We start from the raw sequence: 26,702 nt of genomic DNA on the forward strand, positions 1-26,702 counted from the left end.
ACGAAACAGAAAAAAAAAAAAAAAAGCTATTACATTGGTGTCTCCTCTCCACTGAGCTAAGTTTCTCCTACTAATTCGTCAACTGTTTAATCTTGTAGATTCCAAGACTTGGGTCTGGGTTGTCATCCGAAAGATGGCCCTAGTCTTGGTCTCCCAAATGATCCACCAATAATCTATTAGTCCAATATGACCGTTACTCATCAATTTTATAGTGTGAATCCTAAATCTGAAAATTTGTTCAATTTTTACTGTTCAATTTGATATGATACACTTACTAAGTAAACGACATCGAAAAAAATTAAAATTTTATTTCTAAAAATTTCATATACTTCAGATTATATTTAACAGTGTGAATTACTAATTTGAACACTCTAAAATCAAAAACAAAACTATAGTATTTAAACTCTGATACTCTTGATAGTATAGTAGCCTGATTCTCTCTCTCTCTCTATATATATATATATATATAAAAGATACCCTAGTTTTCTTTCGGGTTATTTGGATAAATTACATAGGAGTTCTCCCATCTTTTACCCAAGTTTCAATTGTATTTGTATCTCTAATACTCCAATTGTTTTGTTTTTTTTAAACGAAAGATAATATACCTAAGATTTTAAGTGCCCGTCGACACGGACCGTATCAACTGTACCATGCCAACAAGATACTGAGACGATACAGACCTTATGCTGATCACAGTTCAAAATTCTCTATTCTTTAAATTAGTAAATAATTTTTTTAATAAAATTCAAAAAATATGATAAAAAAATATAATAAATAATTAAAATATTTTGTTGCTAAAGAAAATAAATATTTCATTCTATTATGTGTCAACATATAAAAAATTTTTTGACCGGCACGCATTGGCACAGCTCGGCACGCACCGTGCCGGCAAATTTCCGACACGACCCTATACCACGGTACTTAAATCCTTGAATATACTATTCCCTGCATTTATTTTTTAGAAATAAACTTAGCCAAAAATATAAAACAACTAAATTTCAAACTTAGAACCTCTGATATCAATCACCAAACTATTTACCATTTGCACTGAGAACAGTCGGTCTAATGCTCTAAACAGCCTTAAAAATAGAGGAAAACAGGAAATACACGAAAACTAAACACCAGATTCTTTCATATTTCAACTGGCAAAACTGAATGATCCAGTTCCCAATTCAAATTCAATTAAATTTTGTCAAAAAAATCAAATCAAATTCGGAAAGATTCAGAAAATGTTCGGAAGTTTTAGCGGAATTGAGGGTTAAAAAATGTCCTTACGGTAAGACATAAAAATAAGGACCACAAGCAAGAACTTGAATTATCTTCTTCTTCCCCTATTTTTTTTCAAGTTTTAAACATATGGAACATAGATCTTCTTTGATAGTAGTGTTATCGACTCGGAAACGCCTCCGTTGAACACAAGGCCACCTTTGAGTTTAGCCCATATCGTTCACTTAAACAGATTCCAGTTTCCCAACAGGCCTAATGAAGCGATGGTTTCATAGCAATCTTTCGACGCCACTCCGTCTAATTCGGGCTCGAAGGTCCAGGTCGGTAAAAGTACAAATTTACATCGGCCCGTTGGAATCATAAGAAAAGAATTTGAAATTAATCTATCACGTGGTGAAGTGCAGTACCGCCTTCGAGGACAAATTCAAATTTCTGAATCATTCTGCTGAATATTCTGACAACCTCCTCAGGGGGTGCAGAGGTTCTTTAAGTCTTCCTCCTTCGCGTAAGAGGCCGGAATGATCCTCGATGCGTAGGGATAGAGATCTTTGTAAGAGTTTCTAATGGTGCCTTCGGCGACTCCAGTGGCCACGGATATATCTGCGAATTATAGCGATGTTAGTGCAAGGAATAAAGCAACTGAACCAAACAGGAGATTCATAATTGTAGAACCTTTGAGGGGCTTCTTGTCATCAGATAGCTGAGTTATCATGTAAATTATAGCTGCCGCAATCGATATTGGACTCCGCCTGCATAAGTGTGCAAAGAGCAGAATGTAAAAACATTTTCTCCGAACTAATGTTCAGGAAAGAATCATAAGAACTGCTGATACTTTACATCGTTTTTCGAATTTCAAAGAAAAAATGTACACTTTCTAGTAATGATGCAAAACAATGTACAAGCAATTTACGTCACCCAAACACTTGCTCGATGGTAAGGGGTGCAACTCTGACAGGTTGGGCCAGTTGAAGGACGAACCCGTACCCAGCTAACATATCACAGTTCCAACCACAATTCAACCCAACCCACCCGTCTCAAGATGAAATAATCAATTATTATACTTTGATGACAAGATAAAAAACCCTTTGTCAGGGCACTGCCAACAGTACCGTATATCAAGTTCTTCAGACTTTTGAACTGCTTCTTGAGCTGCTTTAACTGCTTGGTTTGTCATGCCAAGATGTGAACAGAAACGTCTCTGCAAATTCAAGAAAGCCAAAATAAGAAAAGGAAGTCAGAGACCAATATACTTTAACATACCATATAGAATACGAAAGCAAAAAAAATCGATTCCAAAACAATATGGAAAAATAGAAAGAGATGTAGAATGAATGCTTGAAACTAACCAGGAAATCTCCTGCATGTATGGTGCCCATCTCCATCGATTGGCCCATCTCACCTTCAAGCTGCTTTACTATGAACTCCTTTGCTCTCCCAATTTCTTTCTTTGTTGCTCCATTAGCAACAGAACAGATTTCTGGTTTGGAGTGAAATAAAAAAGAAATACTTATGGGGAACAAGTAAGAAAAGTGACATATATCCAGAGTTTAGATTAGCTATATACATCTACCTTTCACAGTGCGGGGCCTATCTTCTTGCCTACAAGCGATGTATAGACAAGCAGCTAAGATCGCATCTTGGTTTCTCCCTCTAATGGACTTGAGATCTTCCACTTTCTTATAAATCTCATTCGCTCGATCCTTGAGAAAAGAAATAGGAATTCTTGTTAAGTACACAACAATTAATTCAAAGCATTATATTAAATGGAAGCTCAGACACCTGGGTCCAGCATGATCACCCAGGAACCAACTTAAATTGGCTCATTTACAACATAAGTACAAACTCCATAGTACTCATGAAACAAATTGTTGCCCACATATATGACACTCAATAGGACCAAATCCAAGGTGTTGTGTCCAAATATAAAGCATTTTTAATAGAAACTACTGAGATCTCGCAGATTAGGAATGAATTGTAAAATTACATTCCAAACAAATTTCACAGTTAAGATGTCTTTATAGGGATTGCATCTTTCAATCAAGTTGCATTAGAAAGTGTTAGCTCGCATATCACAAAAGGAATAGCATGTTACATCTGGTTGTATTTGATCATAACGTTGTATGCGTGGGTTTGGTAGGAGATTACAAGACCTACTGACCAAATAAAACGAGAACTTGATGAATAGAACAACATTAGCAGGCACAATAGATGCTTTCCTTCCATTTAGAGGTTGAATGCTATCACAGATACAACGAAAAGTTGTATATTTTTTTAACAGTCTTAAACTTTAATAAAAGATGACATTCGAGAAGAGGAGAATCTTAGTGGAACTTATATGATTTCAAAGAGAATTATAACCCCTAATTTGTGGTTACCAAAAAAAAAAAAAAAAAAAAAAAACTTAAAATATAGTTATTGTATGAAGAGAATTGTGATATTTTCTCATAACTAATGGTGAAACTTGAAATTTCGATACCTTTTACATTTACAATTAACTGCTAGTCGATCATTAACTTAGACGGAAAATGGAAGAAACCTAGTCAGAATCAGCATCTCATACTAGTTTATGTCAAGTGATAAAAATTCACGCAATACTTACAGTTCAGAATGATTGAAGTGCAAATTTCTTACCTTAATAGTGGCAACAAGACCCAACCTGGAACAAGAAAAGGTACAAGATAAGTATTTGCTTTATAAACAACATTATTTGGAAAGAACGAAAAAGACAACGAGGGGTTACAGCTTCTACACCTTCTATCATATATGTATATAATCGTTCTTAATCTCTCTCATTTGGAAATGTATTTCATCATTCGACTATCAAATAACCGCTTGACGAAACGAGGAGAACTATGTAGCAAGCAGAGCACTGAGGTGCTATAAATACAAACCGCCACACCTCAATAATGTTTTAAATCATCTACCACAAATTCGACAATACTTCACCAGGAAGCTCCGCGAAATACTAAAGCAGCAAAGGAAACATTTTTCTTTTCCTATTCCCAAAACTTATATAAAAAAAAAAAAAAAAAAACATCTTTAACACTAACGATATGCTGAAACCCTAAATCCTGCGATCATAGAAAGCGCTCATCCTAAGCTCGCTAAAATCCCAATCAGATCAAACCCAAAACCAAACCCCTCAACCCCCTATCCCTAATTCTGAATCACGAGCACCGTGAAACGACTTTAGACGCCCAAATCGAATCGAAAATCGACCGCGTTCCGACCAAACCCTAACCCTAGTACAGCGCATTGCGCACGAAATCGAGCCGCGATTGAAGCACGGGAGAGGGCCGAGGGAGAGCTCACCGATCGGCCATGGTGGCGATGGTGCGGAAGGCGAGGATGAGGGAGCGGTCGGGGTTGGCGCCGCGGTTCTGCCAGCGGCCGAGGGAGGAGGTGAGGAACTCGCCCTGGGTGCCGTTGGGCTTGGCGATGACGGTGGAGAGGCCGCCGTCGGTGAGGAGGGGGTTGGCGGGGCCGCCGACGCGGACGGGGTCGTTGTCGCCGGACTCGTTGGCGAAGGTGCGCCACTCCGAGGTCTCGTCGATGGAGTGCGCCTCGAGCACGAGCCCGCACTCGTAGCACACCGTGTCCCCCGCCGAGTGGTCGAACACCACCTCCGTGCTCCGCTTGCAATCCGGGCAAAACGCGTCCCCCATTGTTGCCCCCGCACCTCCCCCCCGAGCTCCGTGGGAGAGGAGAAGAGGAAGAGAGAGAGAGAGAGAGAGAGAGAGAGGAAGAGGAAGAGGAAGTAGAGGATCGAGGAGTTATTATTGTCGTGTAGTAAACCAGTAAAAAGAGTAGAGAAGAGTTGTGAAATTTTATGGAAAAGCCCCTGTTCTACCACTTTATTTGACTTCGACTATTTGAATTTTCAATTTGCTCCTGCAGTTTCTGGAAATTTTTAACTTGTTGTCCAGGGAACTTCCAAATGTTGCACCTAGTTAGTTAACTATTATCTGCTTTTGGCATTGCTTCACTGTTAAGAAGATAGAAGCCATTATCCTATCAAATTATTTTAAATGATCGGAATTTCAAATTGATAATCAGCACCGTTGAAATTGATCTATACTATTAGAATCATTTAGAAACCGAATTTTATAATTTTTAAAAATTATTATCAAGTCCATCAAAGAGTCGAAAGATGAACAGCAAAATCAAATAACCTTTTGAAAACAGAGCTTGGACTTTCTCAATTTACGATCAGAGTTATTGAACATTATTTAAATAGTATAAAGAATTTTCTATCAAAAATTCAACCGGTTTGGATTACTCTATATCGTTAAACAAGCAAACGGCTCATATAGGTTGTCAAAAACTGTCAATTTTGCAACCCTTTGATCACTATGTAAATAAATTTTAAAATTTATAAAATTTAGTTTTTAGATAATTCAAATACTCTAGATCAACTTCAACGGTTCCGATCATCGATTCAAATTCTTTATCATAAAAAACGATTTGATAGGACGAAGGTCCCTATTATCCTAAAAGAATAGCATCTGGATTATATATATATATATATATAGAGTGAGGCTACTATGCTTCTGGAAACACGGAGCCTTCCGTTAGCCTCACTCTATATATATATATATATATATATATATGTATATATATATATATATATATATATAGAGGGCTGGTATACTTCTGGAAGCATGGAGCCCTCCGTGCTTCCAAGTTGTTTTCGATGTTCGGACTTTCGAATCGACGATCGCTCCGTTAGAGTTGATCTAGAGTATTTGAAGTACCTAGAAATAAATTTCGCGTTTTTCGATATCATTTGCCTAGTCATCGAAGGGGGCTCAAAATCAATAATTTTAACGGCCGTGTGAGCCGTTTGCAAGTTTAACGGTGTAGAAATATCTAAATCACATGAAATTTTGATAGAAAATTATTATTACCATATAAAACAAGATCAATAACTTTGATCTAAAATTTTAATATCATATCATCATATTTTGTAAGATTTTTATTTTCAGCCGTTGATTTTGAGCCCCTTCGATCACTAGGCAAATGATATCGAAAATTCGCGAAATTATTTTCTAGATACTTCAAATACTCTAGATCAAGTCTAACGAGCGATCGTCGATTCGAAAGTCCCAACATCGAAAACAACTTGAAGCACAGAGTGCTCCGTGCTTCCAAAAGCACCCCCAGTACACCCACTAGTTATATATATATATATATATATATAGAGTCCGGCTACTATACTCTTATGAGTACGTTCATCTTCGTACTCATAAGTCGTTTTTGATGATAGAACTTCCGAATCGACGATCCATACCGTTAAACGTTATCTACAGCATTTAAAACTTCTAGAAATCAAATTTTATAATTTTTTGACATCATTTATCTTACGATCAAAAGGTCACAAAATTGACAATTTTTAACGGTCGGTATGAAATACTTGCTAGTTTAACAGTGTAAAAGAATCAGAATTGGTTGAATTTTTGATAAAAAATTCTATTCACTATCTAGATAAAGATCAATAACTCCAATCTTAAATTAAAGGATCCGATCATGTATTTTTAGGACATCGTTCGATTTTAACCGTTCATTTTATGCCCGCTTGATGGACTTTATTATGATTTCAAAAATTTACGAAATTTATTTTCCAGAAGTCTCAAATACTCTAGATCATTTTTAACGGAGTGGATCATCAATTCGGAAGCTCCATCATTGAAAACAACTTATGAGTACGAAGGTTTCAATACTCATAAGAGTATAGTAGCCCTACTATATATATATATATATATATATATATATATATATATAACATGATAGCTAGGTTGCACCTTCTGCAAACTACACGGTGGTATAATACATCAATCTATAATTTTATTTCTGTGATTTGTAAAAAATATCGTGTTGTGTTCAATAGTAGGTTTAAACATAACATTTTAAACCACAAAACAGCAAAGTAAAATTATTTTAAAGTAAGTCCGCTAAAGTTTACATAGTAATAATGCAATAATTTTTAACTCATTTCTACATTTGACTCTAGATGGAATAGATAAGATAGAGTTAGAATACTCTTATAAGCACTAAAAAAATTGATACTTTCGATTTTCTAATGCATGCATGCAAAGATCAAAAAGTTAAAAAGACCCAAGATATTTCTTCTGAACTAAATCCATAAATCACAATCATCACTTATGAAATGAAAGAGTTGTTTGATCATCGGCACACAACACCCTACACATTCCAAGGCGTAGTTAATTTGAAAATAAGCAGCCAAATACAATGAAAAATTTTAAAAATACTCTTTAAATTTGTTTCCTTCAATATTACAGAGATAAAGATCACTATGGAAAAAACTCCTTATTTTGGCTGAGAAAAAGAGCGAAATAATAATAAATAATAATAATAATTCTTTTTCATAGCTTTTGTTAAAATGACAGGTTTTTTACTGTAAGCTCGAGCCCATTAACTAGAGCATGCATGAATAATGAAACTAATAAAGTCACCCGCGTATTGCCGCGAACTAATATTACAAAATACAAAGGATTGATGAGGTAAAAAATTTTAACATTTTTTAACTTGTCATAAAATATTAATAAATATAAATAATATAAGAAATATATATAAGAAGATCTTATTTTAATCTTTTTTTTTTGTGAAAGTGAATAGACTATGCAAACGCATTAATTTGAAAGTGAGCGAGTAGAAAGACGAAATATCATATAAAGATGCGAGGTGAAAAGACGAAACATTAGAGTGGAAAGAAGAAAAAAAGTTAAAAATAAAAAACTGTAATGCTGCAAATTTTATAGGACATAATATATTGAGAGGCATAGATTGTGTGAGGTACACACTTGGTACATGAAACAACTACTTTGGTAAGCATTAAAACAATATTTAATGAGAAAACAAACTTGTTCCAACCTCTATCTAGGCATGCAAACGGCCGGATCTGAGTCGGACAAAATCCCGTCCAGCCTCTCGCCTCGAATCCATGGCAAGTTAAAAAATATATCTCATAATCCGTCCCGTCTTGTAACCTATCTTTCGCCAGCGCCCTGAATCCGCCCCGCCAACTAATATTTTTTATAAAATTATAATATTATTTATATTTTGTAAAATATAAATTAATAATTTTTAATAACATTATATATATAATTAACAACATCAATTATAAAAATTAAAAATATCAACCACAATTCAAAGCAAAATTCAAAAGTATTAAATTATTTATATTTTAGATTTTTTTTTGAAAATACATTATTTTTTAAAAGATATTTTTTAAAATATAAATAATTTTTGGGACGGATTCAGAACGAATCATGGTGGGATAGATTTGGAGCGGGTCAAAATTTCTTCTGTTTCCTGTCCTGAATCCGTTTCGGATCATAAAAATTACTCTATTTTCCGTCCCGAATCCGTTTATTTTCTCCCATTTACTGTCCTATTCAAGACAAATCCACCAACCGTTATCCATTTGCATCCCTACCTTCATCTACATAAATGATTTTGTGTGGTATTTATTAAAGGGAAAAAAGAAACTATTTCCCAACACTAACATTGATATTTCACTCCCTAATGTCCCTTGCACTAAAAATTCAAAATCTAATTATTTTATATAAAAAAATAATATACTATTTTTCTCCCAGAATAAAAAAAATAAAAAATCATATTCCATACTCAGGGCGATATTTCAAATTTAATTTTGAATTCGAGAGAATAATTAAAACCCATAAAAAGAAAATTTATTTTATCTTGAAAACTTAGATTTTACCTAGTAGCTATGAATATATAAAAATAAGTTATCCCCATTGTCACTTCAATTTGTAAGTTGTTATCATGGATCATGATCTATTAAATACCCTTCTTGGGAAGACAAAAAATTTACTAACTAATACTATTGATGAAATGGGCGCCAAAAGTCATACATATATATCAGAACAAAAATTATATGAGCATCGTCTCCAAACTTCTAGTTCAGGGACGATGCGAATGGGCGCCGCGTGGTGAGCGCCCCGCGTTTTTCTTTAGGGGCTGTTTGATTTGACGTAAAATTGGAAAAAAAAAATTTCGGTGGAAAAAATTTTTTCGGAGGAAAATAAATTTTACGCTCTCTAGCATTTGGTTTGTAGAAAAAAAAAAAAAATAGTTTTCCGTTACGGTTGTTTGATTGTTAATTGAAAGAAAAAAAATTTATAAATAAAAATTATCATATATATATATATATATATATATATATGATCATATTACATATATTAGAATTATAATTTATACTTATAAAAAATATTTAAAATATATTATACATTAATTAAATATATAATATAATATATAATAATATATATTNAATAATATATTTAAAAAAATAAAATTATATATATATATATATATATATATATATATATAATGAAAGAGAGAGAGAGCACGGGTCTGCTTCCCGGACTCTCTCTCTCTCATGCGGTCCACGAGGTGAAGGGCACCTCATAGACCGCGCGCAAAAAAGCCTCCTGAGCCGCGATTTTTTGTGCGGTGGTTTTCATTTTTCGCTCACAGCGAAAAACAAAAACTTCGGATTTTCTGAGAATGCGTAAAAAAAAATTTTCGTGTAAAATTTTTTACTGACCACCAAACATCAAAAAATAAAATTTTACATGAAAAAAAAATTTTCGACTAGTTTTACAGAGTACCAAACACGCCCTTACTTTTTTTTTTTTTTTTTTTTTCCTCGTAGGGGAGGCTGAGGATGGGCGACGTCGTTCCCAAACTTTTAGTTTGGAGACGATACCCGTATAACTTTTGCCGATATCATGTCTAAAAACTTTTCGCTCCGACAGTAAGTACATATTCTCCGACAATAGTACATATTGGTTTATTGCTTTATCAACATTAAATGGCAACGCAACAAAAGAGAATAGACATGTAAAAAATAAACGAAGTAATGTACTACACTACGAATTTTGCTCCAAAATACATTGAGAAATTTGACAATAGGGAGACCTAATAATTCCTCATCAGATAAAAATAAAATTATCATTAAATATATAAAAAAATTTTACTCTTTTAGTAATAACTAAACTTAAACATTTTAGGACGGTAATTTTGACCCAACGAATTATTATTGCTAGCGATCGGATCGTAGACCCATCTGAGCCAGGATCGATGAATGGCAGACTAAGTCAGGATCAAAATGACAAAACTAACAAAAACGAGTCTCACATCGCCGACTGTGTGCGCGTTTAGGAAAGATTGATAAGAACGTCAAGATCCAAACAAAAAGCATCTGTAACACCTTAATAGTTCAACATCGGATGAAAATAAAATTATCATTGGATATATAAAAAAACTCCACCATAATAATAATAACTAAGCTCTTTTTGGGTCGATGATTTTGACCCAACGAGTTATTATTGCTAGCGGTCGGATCGTTACAACAATTCTGACCATTTTATGAACATATTCATATCCAATCCGGCCAAAATCATACAATAGAAATCTTAGAAACTTCATTTATCAATGGATTCTGCCGTTTGTCGAAATTTGTTTAAATACAAACTTGTTTAAATGCATCTCCCCTCAAAGCGTAACAACTACAGCAACCAAAGTTTGTTTTCGATATCCACGAGAATAAACATCAAATAGAATGCTGAATGACCACCAATATTTATTAAAAAAAAAAATTGAAATCTCAGAAACTCATGATATGAACATGACAAACAGTGGTTAATTAACCAACCAAACAACCAGGAGATTTTCATTAAGAGAGCAACGGCACGCAGAGAGCGATACCGCATTCCATGGAAGTTTTGCAGTCCTAGGGCGACCGTCGGGTAAAAGATTCTTCTGTGAAAACTACATTTTACGATTATTTTCACTACAATCTGATACGAGAAAACAGATCAGAAAAACATATCAGGCCTTATCATGGTGAGAAGACGATCAAAAGGTCAAGCATTTGAGTTAAATTAGTTAACCGAGTAAATCCGAGAAGTTTCCACGCCGCGCTTTATTTTACACCACTCCGGAAGGAAGGCGTAGCACCAGTTGCCCACCTACAAGACTGTAGTGGAGGGGCAAAAAATGAATACAAATTTCAGTAAGATTTTAAAATTATTTATAAGGAGCATGACGATACCTCTTCACGTAATAGTAGCAGAAGTCTGCGAGGATGAAAGTCTGAACAATCTCCGAGAGAAGAACCATAGAAGGCCACCAACCATAGCCCAAAGCTGTCAATAAGCGCCCGCGAGTATCCAAAACCTATAACAAAAAGGTTTCACTTAAACTATAAAGCACACTAACGTAGTTCGTAGTTCAAGAATTTGCTATATTTTCTAAATGAATGATAAGAACAACAGTGATAGAAAGAATATTATAAAAAGCCCTAGTTTAGCATACGTAAAGTTGTTTGGTCAAAAATATATTTGTTGCAAAAATGCATAATTTGTACACTATAGGAAAGTAAAAAAAAGAGGCCCAGTTGCTACAAAATATTTTATGTTGCAGACCAAATCAGCTCATAACAGTGGCAGGATAAGTTTCATTGGCTTGATGCTGGTAAACCAGAAAATGTCCAAAAGACAAAACAGAATGCCTTATCCAGTAATGTTTAAAACCTCGACTTTAGTCACGTAACCAGCAGGCCAATTTTCCTCCGTAATCCTGGAGGGATTGCATTATTCCCCTGTAACTTTTACTACAAAGGCTGTCTGCTTCACTTATTCTACCTAGTTTAGTGTTCATGCAAATTGACCTTTTCTAGAACTAGTAAGAGAACTCAAAATCATTGCTATAAGCTCCTAAATGAATATCAAGACGTTTTTATCATACACGTGCACAACCAATCAGATTCCGTGACAGCCTAAACTAAATAGCAAAAGACAAATAAAAGCGGGAAAGTTGCTTACCAGTTTCTTGTCACTAATATCTAAAGATAAATGGTCCGTAAATTCAAAAGTAGAAGGCAATCTTCAAAGTTGTAGAAAGTCATGGCATGAAGTAAGGAACCAGCATAAAGTCAGGTTTGCTAATATGCATTTATATATGAATGAGAGCATGGAAAATCATGCAAATCATAAATTTGACATGAAAAGAAAAGTTTCTCAGCAAATACACACTTTGAAAAGTTACTTCAAAAGAAGAACCAACCTGAAGGACCCAGTGCGCACAACTCAAAAACCTAGCTACTCCCAAGGCGAAAACATAATGAGCTGTGAAGGGCTCAACAATCTGCGAAAAGAATAAAAAAAAAAACACTAAATTGAGGAAAATCAGCTCCTAACTACACAAGGGTTTGTGCTTTCAGATATACCTTCGTGTTTTGCATCAGTCGCAATTGAGGTAACACTGAAACAGCTTCTAGGTAAACACAGAAAGCCCAACAAATCCTGTTCACAATATTATGTGATGTGGAAGGATGAATAAGTACTGCTAGTAAAGCACAAGGCAAGACCTGAAAACGATACAAAGACCAGTAAGTCAATGCTGTTAAGACCTCATTATTAGTTCAAACTTTTGGTGTATAAATATAATCAAGAAATACTTCAGATTTTAACCACCAAACTTGAAGGTTTTTCTTGAAAACATATGGTGAAAGTAATTTTCTTCTCCATAAATTAATCACTGCACTAAAATGTAAGTATCTAAATACCAACAAGTGTGGAATATTGATAATGCCTCCTTTCTTGATTCGATTCACCATTTACCAGTTTTTACGGCATACACAAAAATTTTGCACTAAGATCATATCATGAGACATAATATGAGACGAAGGGCCTGCACAGATGCATGAATAACTAGTCCAGCAAATCTCCTTCGTGTATTCAATAGGCATGCCGTACTTTGTTTACAGGGGCCATGGAAAAATGCTTTTATCCGCATAGGACAAAATGCCTCTAAATCATTTTTCTTGAAATATAATAAATCACCTCAAATGTGGAAACATACTGAAAATTCAGGACTATCATTTCCCACTAACTACTATCCTAAAATAATTCAAACAATCAAATATACTCAATGGTCATCATTTCATTCTAAACATGTATTTTCTTTCATCATCAAACAAAAATTGCAGGAAAAAAGAAAAAGATAAGACTCCGAAAGGTAACTCAATTTAGGTGAAACAGATGATAGCTCTGAAACTGTGAGCTTTGCCTACTATGGCAGGGTTCAAGAAACTTAGAGATGCTTTACCACATAATGGATTGCAAAGTTGTCCTTGTCCTCCATATAAGATGACTTTAGCTTAAATCGAATCATATATATAACCCAAAGAGTAGTCACAAGTGTAGCGGTGTCCAGCAGTGTGTGGATGTCATACTCCATGACAAAACTACAATACAATCTAACAGCAAGAAATAAAGCTGTTAAATCCTGAGATTTGAGGGACAATCCTGCAAATATTTAAAACGCAAATGAAGAACAAATTCGAATTAGAACAATTGATAGAAAGCAGAAATTTGAGCAGATTTGAATAAGAAAAATCAAACACACCTAAAAGCCAAATCACTGAATCCTGATGTCATGGTACTAAATCATAGCTTAAAAGTCGATATTATTACTTCATTAAATCAAAAGAGACTATTTGAACAGACAGGTAACTTAAATTCTGTGTTTCCTTCATCGGTAGAAGAAGTGTGTATGTTGATATTCAGATTAACTATTTGATGATATTCAGGCTTACAATTTTTGCATCTCAATCGACTGCCTGGAATTGATAAATCACCTTCTTTAACGTTGAAAACTCAAAATTCAGATGCCTACAGTATCTGCAATCATGGATCCCAGTTGCAGAGTCTTTCAGCACAGGTTCATTAACCAGATAATATGGTCCTATCTCACTATCTTCAAGAGGATTTGGCATATAGGTAATATCTTTTAGTTCCCAAGCTGAAAACTATGAACAGCTTTCCATTCTCATTGCAGACTTGTAGATGGTGGTATTAAGATTAATTTGGTTGCAAAGTGAAGTTTCAATAGTACAGCAAGGTTATGCTTGTAAGAAGAAGCTACACCACGCGTATTGTCCACTTAAAATCCTCTTGCCCACAGAAGTCCAAAAAAAAGAAGAGATAAAACAAATCGAACACATCAAAGTGGGGATGCAGTGGAGCTTCGAAGGAATAACAACTATGCATGACTTGCAGTGTAATCGTTCAAACCTTCTGAACAACACAAGGAAATTTTTTGCTTAGGCCAACTGTGCTCGTCATGGCTGAATAGAGTCTCCTCGAAAAGTATGCTTACTGTTTGGTATCTAGTAATTACGTCCCAGCAGTAAAGCTTAAAGAACACTAGAAGGCATGGTCTGGGCAGTAGAAGCACTAAAGCTTCCAAATTTATGAGTTAAGGGAAATTTGGCTGTCACACTTGACATCTTTCATCAATGAGCAAACAGAAGTATAAGGAGGATGATCAGTTTTTTGCATTCATAAATTAAGGCAGACAACATCTGAGAAATTTCCCATTATCAATTGACTGACAATGATAGGAAAAGAATAGAGAGGAGATACAGCTTTTTATTTTGTCACATAAAGAATCCAATGACTGTGTATCTTCCGGGCAACACAAAGTTTTTTTACAACGACATATATGGAAAGGTGGACTTAATCCTCCTAAACAACTCTCTATGCTGAAAGACAAAGGTGAATTAGATCTAGAACAAATGTGAACTCAATCAACTAGATCTACTATATTCTACTTTCAAGAGCCAATATCAACTTCCAACCAACTACTTTATTGTTGCTAAACAACTCAAAAATCGACAATAACAATTTACTTCCCTGCTTTTCTTTCATGTCTCCTGTCTATGCTACTCTACTTGTTGAAGGTGGATCTCTGGCAAGATTACCAAAGGGCTGGAACAAGGATCGCCATGCCATTGACACAGGATGTGCCAGTATGCAATTGGCACAGCACGGCATGGCATACCAGCACGTCATACCATGGTACACACCCTCTTCTATATGTTGGCACGGGCAGTACAGCCTTCTCGGCATAGGCAGTATGTGATTGCTGCGCTAGACCATGCCAATTATCACAACAATCCTTGGGTGGGAACATTTCAAGGGACAATATAATGAAGACTTCAAGCTTACTTCGCTTGAATGTACCTTAAAATGCTCCTATTCCACTCATGCACTGTAACACCTACAGTACTCAAATTGGTACTTAAAAAAGCGCGCCTTAGGTGCCTAGACGCTAGGCTCGTCGGCCAGCGCCTAGGTGGGTGATATTGCCTAGGCACGCGCCTAGGCAGCCTAGGAGCATGCCTAGAGCTAGGCGCAAGAAACGCTCAAGGCACGCCTTCTTCATATCTATCCTAACGGGTTTGGATTTAGATCTATATGCTCTAATGGGTTTGGATCCATATATTTATTGGTCTATTGGGTTGAAACATCTAAAAATAATCCGAAATCCTAAACTAACATAATCTAAAACCTTAAACGATCATCAAATGACAAATCTGGCAAAGGAGAGGAGTATTCTTCATCAAGTGATGAAGATGATGACTGATGATTGATGATTGATGACTGATGACTGATGACTGATGATTGATGATTGAGGAATTAGGACTAATTAACATTTCTTGTGTGACATATTTTGGCTTGGAGTCTTGGACACTTCGCTTTCATATGATGCCTTTTTAATGACTTTTGGCTTGAAACTTTAAACTTTTATGCATGTTACTTTTTTATGATCTTGTGCTTATAATTACATATTTTTTAAATCAAAGTTTGGTATATGTTTGTGAATTACTAGTTTACCTTTATGATGGCCTTTATTTGAAGACAAAAAGGTAATTTGTTCTTTATTTTTATTTGTGTTATTTTATTTTCTTTAATTATCATATATGCTACTTGGATTCTTTTCTTTTCCTCATTTTTTTTCTTCCGAAAACATGGTTATTTGGTTAGTTATAGAATATTTATTGTGATAATATGATTTTAAAAAGTATTTAGTGCTACTTAACAATTATTAGAAAGCATAGTAAAGAACTTATTGGATATTTCAAAATTCTATTCAAGTGTGCGTCTTACCTCTCTCGGGCGCGTGCCTGCGCCTTGTGCCTTGGGTTTTTGTAAACACTATACTCAATTTAATGGTTAATGCAAGTATCAAAAAAATTAAAAACTGAATTGAAATATATTGACTCAATCGTTGTTTAGTCATTTGATTTCATTGAGAGCCCTATTGCAAGTTGCCAACAAACAGATCTATCCTGACAAGCTGGCTTGGAGAAGATAATCTTGTAGTAGATTTCTTTACATTAAGATGTTTTCTGTACGATTCATGGTCTTTTGCATCAATTACTCCAATGTGAAGATAAATTTTGTTCAGCTTTCATCATTTTGCTCTGGGAAGAAACAACATTTTGCTCTGGGAAGAAACAACACTTTGCTCGCATCTCTTTGTACGCATCAAGAAGTAAGCCACCGAACTCGACTAGATATACAGATTTCAATAGATTTGCAACCCAAACCAAACATTCCGATGCATTTTTTGTGTTAGCATAAATAACAACATTTCAACAAACTCCTTAGGTAGGTCATTCAAAGCTTTTCCCCTATTTACGGGTTTACCCAAGAAGGCATGAATTCTCCTACTTTTGACTCAAGGTCTGCAAATTTTCCTGATTTTGAATCACAGGATTCCACAGAGGAAGTTCCAAAAGAAGACTACTTTATCCCATAAATATATCTAAAAAGTAAAATACACCTAATAGAACCAAGAAACTAAGAAATATAACTTAAAGACCATCTATCTAGATGGCCAAAATCTCTATTATGATCTACTGCATCCACCATTTTACCTTTGCATTAAAAAAACAAAACTCCCGAGCCGTCTGAATTTTGACCCAATTACAGATCACCATTCAAAATTTCAAAAGTTGAAATTTATCACATGCACAATCAATTTGTTTCAACTAAGCACTCGGCTTAAATTTCTATCAAATACTCAAACTGCCATCAGCACGTGACTATCACATAACAAAAAATAATTTGTAAAAGCTTTCCAGTGGCATCCAAAGATTAAATTTCAAACAGTGACCAGCAACCTGTCTGAAGATCTATAATCAGGCTGAAGTTTAGATGTATTTCGGCATATTTCCTTCGTCAAGTGACAGTCACGTGCTAACAGCAGTTAGAAAACTTAATAAAAATTCAAACAAAATAATTGATTAAAATAAATCGATTATTCACATAATAAGTTCCAAATTTTAAACTTTATGTGGCGACTTGAAATCAGGAAAAAGTTCACACGGATCTGAGGCTTCTTTCCAAAGGGAAAAAAAACCCTAATTTCTTACCTACCTACTTTCAACTTTCTAAAAGCGCATAAAAATTTAACTTTTAGCTTCCTGACGCTCATCTTCTAACGAATCCAGCAACGAAACAGCGCGATAACCCTAGGATCTCACCCGAAACCCACGAACACAACGAATTCAACATCGAAACGACTCAAAATAGAGGAAAAGGAGAGAGAGGGATCGAGGAGGGGCATTTGGGTGGGGGGGGATCGGATGGCGAACCGGCGCAGGTCTTCTCCTTGGTGAGCTTGTAGATGAGGACGGAGATGCCGAGGGCGTGCGCGGCCTCCGCGGCGACGAAGAGGTTGTCGTGGTCGTGGACGATGAAGCGGATGAAGGCGAGCGCCGCCATGCCCGCGACCACGGCGAGGAACGCCTTCACCTTCGGCGGCTGCCGCCGCACCCACCCCGCCACCACGCTCAGCGGCCGCCGCGGCCCCCGCATCGCTTCTCCCCGCGGCGATTTGCGCGCCCGCGATCGCTATATACCCTGGGACGAGGAAGAGGACGAGGACGAGGACGAGGGAGAGAGCACAAAGATCTCTACTTTTTCTCTTTTGGCCTTTTGGGGTCGCAGCGGAGCGAGAAAGCTCTTTTGGGAACTGGGGCGTACATAGTGGGTTTTGGATTCCTAATTATTTTGGACTCGGAATGTGACGAGGACACGGGGTTTTGTTTTTGGTGCGAGCAGGTGATCGGCTCGTAGCTGCCGTAGACACTGAGGAGCGTTTTAGTTGGGCTGAATTAATATAATTCGATTAAGACTTAGTTTGCGTTAAGTGCGGTCAGAAATGGCTATAAAAAAATACTCTATTTATTTTCATATATAAATTATATTTAGTCTGTTATGATATATTTTTTATGATCCCACCGGAGAACGCAAAAGGAATATGCTTTTTCTCAACTCCATTCTATCTAATAGCGTTAGATAAACATTAATACCAAACTAAGCCTAATTACATACAGCTACCTATAAATATATTTAGTTATTATCAATATATTTTTTAAGATTAAATTATAGAAACTTTTTTATAAATATTTATTTTTTACTTTTTCTTCCTAACTTTTAAAAATTTATATTTTACCACATCAATATTTAGTTGGTGCAATCAACCCCCTCCCTCCCATTAGGGTTTCATTACTATTCCGTCTATTTTTTATAATTTATACTGAAGATACCCTTCAAAATAATAGAAATATATTAAAAATTAATTTTTTCTTATAGAATAAATAGGAGTAATTTGATTATTTTTTTCTCTTCATTAATGCCATATTTTTCTAAAAATATTTTTGAAAATTTAAAGGGACAAAATGTAGCTTTTTGAAAGTCAGAAAAGAATAGTAAAAAATAAATATTTATAAAAAATTTTCTATAATTTAGCCATTTTTTAAATTTTAAATGATTAAATATATTCCTACAACCTCTAATTTAGAGTAGTTATTACTTATTTTTAATGGTTAATAAGTAAAATGACAATATTATCTTTTACAAATATGTCCTCCAAATATTGCTAACACGTTGAGATCTATATAGGGATGTCAATGGATATGGATATCCAAAATTTTATCCGAATCTGAATCCGGATGAAACGGATATATCCGATGCTAAATGAATTTGGATTCGGATATGGATATCAAAAATAGAAACCCGACGGATATGAATTTTAACTGTACCTGACCCGAATCCGAACCCGAATTTATTTTGTATTATATATAATATATATAAAAATTTGATGTTATATTTGAATTTGTATTTTAAAAATTTAGATTTAATATAATATATTTTGAAATATTGAAAAAAGAAATAATTGTTTCGGATTCAAATTTTCAGGTTCGGATTCGTGTTCGGGTTTCGGATTTTTGGTCGGGTTCGGATTTGGATATGAATTTTTAAAATCCGTTAGGTTCGGGTTCGAGTTCGGGTCTCGGGTCTCGGGTTTGGAGTCAGGTTCGGGTTCGGATTTTTGAAAATCCGCCCCGAATCCGACCCATTGACATCTCTAGACGTATATGAATGTTCTATCCTAAAAGCACAATAATTATCTTTGCAAATATTTCCATCCAAATGCTAGAATTATGTAAAAATGTCCCTCCAAATGTTGAGTTAGTGATCACTTTTACAAATATGTCTGTTCTTAAATGTTGAAATTATATAAAAATGTTCTTTTCGATGGCCTTCTTCTTCCTTCTTCAAATGTGTTCCTATCTAATTTTTTCTTTTGTTTTCTCTCAAACTAAGAGTACATATTGGTAACATTTATAATACTTTTATTATACTCATAGCGCAATGGCAATTTTATTCATTTGCCACTCATACATTAAAAAAAAAAAGCAAAGTTAAATGGTGCAACATTTGTCTTAAAGAGTGTAACCTCTATTTTATATGGTACAGCTTAATTTTAAATAGTTTTAAATTGTGCAATTTTCATTTTAAAGAGTACAATTTTTATCCAAACAGTGCAAAATTCAACTTTCGTCTCAAATAGTATAATTTTGTTTTTTCCTTTCTTTTCTACCTTTTTATTTTGTCTATAAAGGCCAAGACACATATTGGTCTTTTCTAGAGAAAAAAATATTTATTTATTTATTTATTTATTTATTCTTTCTTTTTTTTTCTTTCATCCTCTATTTTTTTTTTTTCGCTATCACACACCCTCCCTCGCTCTCTGCCGTAGCCACCGCCCCCGTCCGACATGTTCTTGCTCCTTATCGTCCTCAAATCATGCGCCCCCCTCGTTGTCTTGACTATCTGTGGCCATACGCTCCACTACAGCCTTATCTTTATGAGCCATGCTAAATCTGAACTGCCGTTGGCGGAGATATGGGCATAATAAAAGAATGAAAAGCAACATTGATGTGGGGCCGTGGAGAAGGAGAAAAGAGAAAAAACAAAAATGAGAGGAAGAAATAAAGTGGAGGAAGATGAACCAAAAGCAAAAGAGGGAAAACGAAAGAGCGAAAAAAAAGGAGAGAAAAAAAAAAATATTGACTTCAGTCGTCTAAAAATGGGCATCAACAAGCATATTATAGAAATATTGAATAAAAAAGCTAACTATACATTGTATTACTAAGATATAAATCTTACACCATAGCAATTCAGGATTTTAAAATTTTATTCACATTTTTAGTGTTAGCAAAATTAATAAGACTAATAAAAGAGTATCAACCATTTTATAGGTGGAGCATATAATTAACATCCTACTAGCAAGCATTAATGAGAAGGTATCACTCATTAAATAAATCTATCAATATATATACATAAACAAATAAATATTAAAACATATAAAATTTACGTGAGCTATAAATTATTTTGATTCGACTATTTGGTCTTTCAAAAATTTTATTTTATTATCCCAAACTTTCAATTTATTTGATTTTAGTTAGTCAACAACACTTTGACTTCAAATTTTGAATGCATAATTTATTTTACAAATTTAGTTAGTATATTTTATGCAATTCTCGTAATTATAAATTTATTAAAATAAATAAATAATTTAAATTTTTAAAGTCGATGTGTCTTTGACTGGCTCAAACTAAATAAATAAAAAAATTGGATAGCAAAATTAAAATTTTAAAAAGTCGAATAATCACTTCAAAATCGTCTATAAAGTAGATAAATTCTATCAGTGTTAAATTGGTGTGGTAAAAATGTACAAAAGTTATATGAACTATTGACTATTTTGAATCAACAATCCAAACTTTCAAATTTTAAGTTTATTATCCGACCTTTCAATTGAGTTGCTTTGAGTCACCAAATGATATTTGACTTCAAAATTTAAGCTAATTATTTATTTTAATAAATTCATAGTTGCGAGAATTATATAAGTGAAGAGATATGCTAATTAAATATGTAAGTTAAGGAATGTATTTAAATTTTAAATTAAAACTAGTGAAGAGGCTCGCGTTTTGCAGCGAATAAAAACTATAGAAATAATTAATAATAAAAGAATATCAAATACTTTTTGTGTATATCATTTGCCACATCTGCCAAAGGTTCTTCGTTGTTGGCGGTGGGGATGGAACCGGTGATGCCTTCTCTGGCGACAATGATAGTGATGATGACGACGATCCCTTTGGCTGCAGCGGAGAGGGAAGGTGCGCGCACACATTAGTGAGGGAGAGGGAGGAAGGGAAGGAGGCAATAATTTAAGGAAACGATGAGAGATGGAGAGGTGAGGATTGTAGATGACGACAAATCGTTTAGATGGATTAATTGAAAGTTTGATGAAGTAAAGGGAAAGGTCGTGATGAATTAATAAGAAATAGAAATGTGAGGATCATAAATGACAGTGAAAGGTGGAAGAAGGGGAAAGGGTCATGATGAATTAATTAAAAATAGAAATGTGAGAATTATAGATGGCTAGGAGAAGGTTATAATGAATTAATTAGAAATAGAAATATAAGGATTATAAATGGTGGTGGGAGGTGGAGGAAAGGGGAAGGGGAAGAGTTACGATGAATTAATTAGAAATAAAAAAGTGAGAATCATAGGAATGTTTAAGGGAAATTAAATACATTAATTGAAGTTTTAATAGTAGAATCATTTATATGTATCAATTAGATATATTAATTAAAAACTTGATAGAGGGAAGGGTAAAGATCAATACGGTTGAGCGTTAAGAAAAACTTGACACTTAGACAAAGAAATATTGAAAATTCATATAAATAAATTAATAATAATTAATTAATTGATAATTAATAATAATAATAATAATAATAATAGATTAATAGATAGATTAATAGATAATAGATATTATTATTGCCTGATTTATAAATAAATTTAAAAATTAAATAGTAAAATTAATTTTTTTAAAAAAAATTAATTAGCCAAATTAAAATTGTTAAAATTCAGATGAACTCTGTGCCGATTAGTACCCGGTCCCCTGCCCAGTTGCTTGTTCCGCCACGTCTCCTCTTCCCCTTCTCCCTGCCCACGACTTTCTCCTGAATCCCATGACCCGCCTCTTCCTCCTCTCCTCCTCCTCCTCATCACCCTCGAGTACCCTTCCTCTCCCATGGAACCCTCCGACCCCGATCCCGACCCCTTCTTCGACGCCATGGACGACCCCGACCCCGAACCCTTCTTCGACGCCCCCGACGAGCTCCCTCCCTCCGACCCCTCCGAAACCCTCGCCCCCGCCACCCCCTCCGCCGCCGTAGCCGATACCCCCCCGCCTCCCTCCACCCTCCGCCGCCGCAGGTCCCGACTCGATGGCGGCGGAGAGCGGCGGCGGAGCGGGATCCTGCGCCTCGTTAATGTCGACGGCGCCTCCGATTATACCGCCGATCATGCTCCGGCGCCGAGCTCGACCCTCACTTCGGAGCGGCTCAGCTCCGCGAGAGATCGCTTTCCCCGGACTCCGCTTGAATCGGCGGCCACGAGCGCTCTCCGCGACGCGGAGCCCTCGCCCGACGCCGCCGCGGCGGCTCCGCCGCGGACCCTGCTGGAGTGTGTCGCAGGTTTCGTGATCAGAGCTGTTCTTTTTCAGCTCAATTTAGTCGTTAACTGCATCACATTTCCAATTTGTTTGCTGCATTGCTCTTTCCTGCTTGTAATCGACCCTTTCGGTAGCATAAGACGATATAAGGATCATATGAGAGCTAGGGTTTCATCAGCGTGGAAGATTTTATTGGATAAAGCGGCTTCTTTTGCGCACGAGAGGCTCGGGAGCCAGCGCGAGTTGTGGGGATTGGCGGTGAGATTGATCATCGGGGGCGTCTGGGCGTTCTACATTTGCTTTGTTTTATGCGGGCTCCTAGCGACCGCGTTCTTGGGCGGGAGTTGGCTTGCGGGGAAAGTTCTGGAGAAGCCGATCCAGTTGACGGAGGAACTGAATTTTGATTACACGAAGGCTAGCCCGGTCGCGTTGGTGCCGGTGATATCATGCAGTAACGTTTTTGGTTCCGAGGGAAAGGGCAGAGCTGGGGCCTTCTTGGATAGAAGGATGGTGCCTGCGAATCACAAATTGCAGCTTACCATTTCGTTGACGTTGCCAGAGTCCGATTACAATCGGAATCTTGGGGTTTTCCAGGTATCTTTTGTCCCCCCTTTTTATGCTCGAGGTATTATAGCTTGGATAGTTAACTGTGAAATGTTTTTTCAATTCTATAAGATTTAGGATGTTTGCCCTAATTTTATTTGTGCTTTGTTCCGTTAATGTTGGCATTATATAAATATGTAGGTGGAGATGTGAAAATGTTCAATTTTTTCGTGCTATTACATATCTTTTTGATGTCGATAGTTAGGTTTTGCAAGCAACACCGGATAGTTGTTGTTTTTCGTTAAAAAAGAAAAAATAAAATTTCCCATACCATTCTATTATTGTGGGTTCGTGCTCGTTATTCTAGTGTTTTTCTTTGACAATTTGTGTGTTTTCTTTTCCCTGAGTTTAGGTCAGGGTGGAGTTTCTATCTGCAGAAGGCAAAGTAATCTTCAGTTCGCGCCAACCATGCATGTTACGGTTTAAGAGCTCTCATATGCACATCATTGAGACCTTTCTCAAAAGTGGTTCTTTACTAGCAGGCTATTCGTCAGAGTCGCAGACTCTCAGATTAAAAATGAGGGGATTTACTGAAAAACCCGAGCCAACTGCATGCATCAGGGTCATTCTTGAACAAAGGGCCGAGTTCAAGCCCGGTGCTGGCATTCCCGAGATTTACACTGCTTCTTTGAAGCTCGAGTCCGAACTTCCTCTGTTTAAGAGGATAATTTGGAACTGGAGAAGGACACTGCTTATGTGGTTAAGCATGGGAATTTTCATCTTTGAATTGCTGATTCTTCTGGTTTGCTGTAGGCCTGTTATAATTCCAAGGACTAGGTCTCCTATAGCTGCAACAGGGAGGAGTTAGTCTCAAACCATCGAATATTGCAGAATTTTATGTGTAGACATGGTTTAATTAAGCGTAGAGCACCACAACAGCACAGACTTCCTCATTTCAGGTAGGTCTTCCAATCTTTCCTAACTTTGGGAGGCACAAGTGATGCATCTTTTACTTGGATAAAAGATGCAATGAAGTACGTACAATTTACTGCTTTCAGTGCACTCGACAAAATAGTATTTTGAGGTATTGGTGAGTAATGACAAGGACGGTCACCGTTATCTCATCAAGATATCTGCGATATCTTCAATAGATAAATTAATTGAGTTCATAGCTGAGGAAACAGTAAACCTTACAGAGGAAACAGGTCTGCGCATGTATATTTTTCTGAGCAGAGAAGCATCATCCGGTAAGAACACACAACAGAGAGTTCCTCAATTCTCTTATATTGCGAGACACTACCTGCACGAAACTGTCTTATGTTGCTAAAAATAGTAGAAGTCTAATAAAATTAGCATTTTAAGGTTTGTAAAGTTGTATCAAATTCTTTGTTGTTGTTTGGGGAAAAAAAAAAGAAGAGTGAATGAGCAACCCTTAGATTCTTTTTCTAAAGGTTGCGACTAGTATGACAGCTAGAAAATTGCAACTTGACTTTTAACCTTGTAGTGCAAGCTTTAGAACTGAACTAAGTATGAGATGGGTTTTATCAGCATTGCTTGTTGTTGGGTTAGGTGTCATTATCAGTGAACAAGTTTACATATGGAGGATAGTTTGTGCTTATTTCTTTCTAGGTATGCATTCTAAAAAGCTCTATAGATTGCTTTGTGAAGATATATCAATTCTCTGCTACTTCAACTTTTGCCCTTTCAGAGTAATTAGGCCTTGTGTGAATTTACAGTTTGCCAGTACCAGATCTTTGGATGCATCATAGATTTTATTAAAGATCTTAGTAGGAGGAATATATGGAATGGAGAAGATGGATAGAAAATTGTTGTTGCTTATGATTATCAGATTTTGGGATTATTATCATGGAGTCTAAAAGAGGAGCATTAATATTTTCATGAAATTAAAAAGATCAATAATATTCCCCTCGTTGTTAGGAGATAACAATCTTAAAAGGTTTGAGAAGAGATAGAAAAGATTTCATGATGTCTTATGAAAGAACTACCAGGTTTTTTGTTTTTGGAACTTTTTCCAGTTATAGTCCATTATTATGTTGATAATAAAGGTATATGCGCAATTGTACCATGTCACATGTAAATGATTTTCGAATAGCTTGAGATTTTGGAATGGGTCGACATTCTGTCCCGTGGCAGATGCCGGGTTGGGCCGACTCATAATCAAAGTCCACGAACGCTATATGTTTATACACTTTAAGTGAGTGGATTGCATTCTTTCTAATAGCCCGAATTTTTAGAATTAGTAGTTAGCGCCTTCGATCTACGAGTAGTATCAGAGTCAATCGCGCGGGTTTGGTTTCGGCATGCTGTATATGTGTTCAGGTGCTGGGAGGGAAGGGGGGATTATTGGCTGAAATGGGTTTGATTTGCTCATGTTCAGATTTTTCGGTGTATTAAAATTTAGGATCTTTAGAAATGACCTAGAGGGCAGAGTGTGTTTCGGAGCAATGGTTTTGGAGAATCTAATGCTTAACATAGAGTCAATACAACACATTGTACAGTTCACTTTCTGGCATATTGTTTGTGATATTGTATTCAATTCAACACCATGATGGAATGTTTGGTGGTAGAAAATGATTCATTGCAGGTCACAGTGAAAGTTGTTGTGAAGTTGTGAGCCGAAGTGTGGAGAACGGGTTACTCGGAGAAACCATCCGCTTAGAGTTGAATCAGTGGAGTTGCATCGGAACTTCGCAGATCAGTAGGTCCCATGTGTGATTTCTCTCAAGAGGTCGCAAAGGGGCGGCCTCTCGAGGCAGCAAGCTTCGGGCACTTCCTGCGGCAGCGACGTGTAAGTCGAGTTCTACTAACTCATCAAATCCGTAGACTGCTTTTCCAATATATCAAAACATGTCGTTGTCTGGTTACGAGGCTCCATGCTAGTTGAAAGCAAAAGTTGTAGGGCTTATAGCTTTCTATTCAGTTTTTTCCAGTAGCTTGCTATTGCCTGCTTGTTTCTCCTTAGTTGCCGTAAATAAAAAGATGAGGACAAATAGGCACTTCATTTGCATTTAAGGACAAATAGGCACTTGGCTAATTGAATAACACGAGTTTATGATTTTCCAAACATCACCTCTAAATATATCTATATCTATATCTATATCTATCTGTCTATCTATATCTATATCTATACCTCTATACCTATATATTATTCTTCTTAAATTTGCCACAAGGCAAGATTCCTTTTATTGTTGGGAGTGGGCTCG

The 26,702-nt window shown here is 35.9% G+C and overlaps 3 protein-coding genes across 4 annotated transcripts; 1 reads left to right on the forward strand and 2 right to left on the reverse strand.

Annotated features, from left to right (window-relative positions):
• On the reverse strand, positions 1,278-4,970 carry LOC109703632 (transcription initiation factor IIB). The gene is made up of 7 exons (XM_020224328.1): positions 4,540-4,970; positions 3,859-3,883; positions 2,798-2,927; positions 2,574-2,704; positions 2,337-2,425; positions 1,900-1,976; positions 1,278-1,827 (listed from the first exon to the last, which is right to left on the reverse strand). The coding sequence occupies exons 1-7, from the start codon at positions 4,890-4,892 to the stop codon at positions 1,694-1,696; spliced, it is 939 nt and encodes a 312-aa protein (XP_020079917.1). The 5' UTR covers positions 4,893-4,970; the 3' UTR covers positions 1,278-1,693.
• Positions 10,673-18,145, reverse strand: LOC109703498 (putative ER lumen protein-retaining receptor C28H8.4). 2 transcript variants are annotated; one of them, XM_020224117.1, is made up of 7 exons: positions 17,720-18,145; positions 13,381-13,580; positions 12,500-12,640; positions 12,337-12,417; positions 11,324-11,448; positions 11,163-11,248; positions 10,673-11,069 (listed from the first exon to the last, which is right to left on the reverse strand). In XM_020224117.1, the coding sequence occupies exons 1-6, from the start codon at positions 17,940-17,942 to the stop codon at positions 11,200-11,202; spliced, it is 819 nt and encodes a 272-aa protein (XP_020079706.1). In that variant the 5' UTR covers positions 17,943-18,145; the 3' UTR covers positions 10,673-11,069; positions 11,163-11,199. The 2 variants fall into 2 exon arrangements, with proteins under 2 accessions (XP_020079706.1, XP_020079705.1); XM_020224116.1 differs by having other exon boundaries at positions 10,673-11,248.
• Positions 22,378-25,110, forward strand: LOC109703534 (seipin-2-like). Its single transcript, XM_020224181.1, has 2 exons — positions 22,378-23,529; positions 23,891-25,110. The coding sequence occupies exons 1-2, from the start codon at positions 22,513-22,515 to the stop codon at positions 24,344-24,346; spliced, it is 1,473 nt and encodes a 490-aa protein (XP_020079770.1). The 5' UTR covers positions 22,378-22,512; the 3' UTR covers positions 24,347-25,110.

Source organism: Ananas comosus, linkage group 25, assembly GCF_001540865.1.
Source record: "Ananas comosus cultivar F153 linkage group 25, ASM154086v1, whole genome shotgun sequence".
NCBI lineage: Eukaryota > Viridiplantae > Streptophyta > Magnoliopsida > Poales > Bromeliaceae > Ananas > Ananas comosus.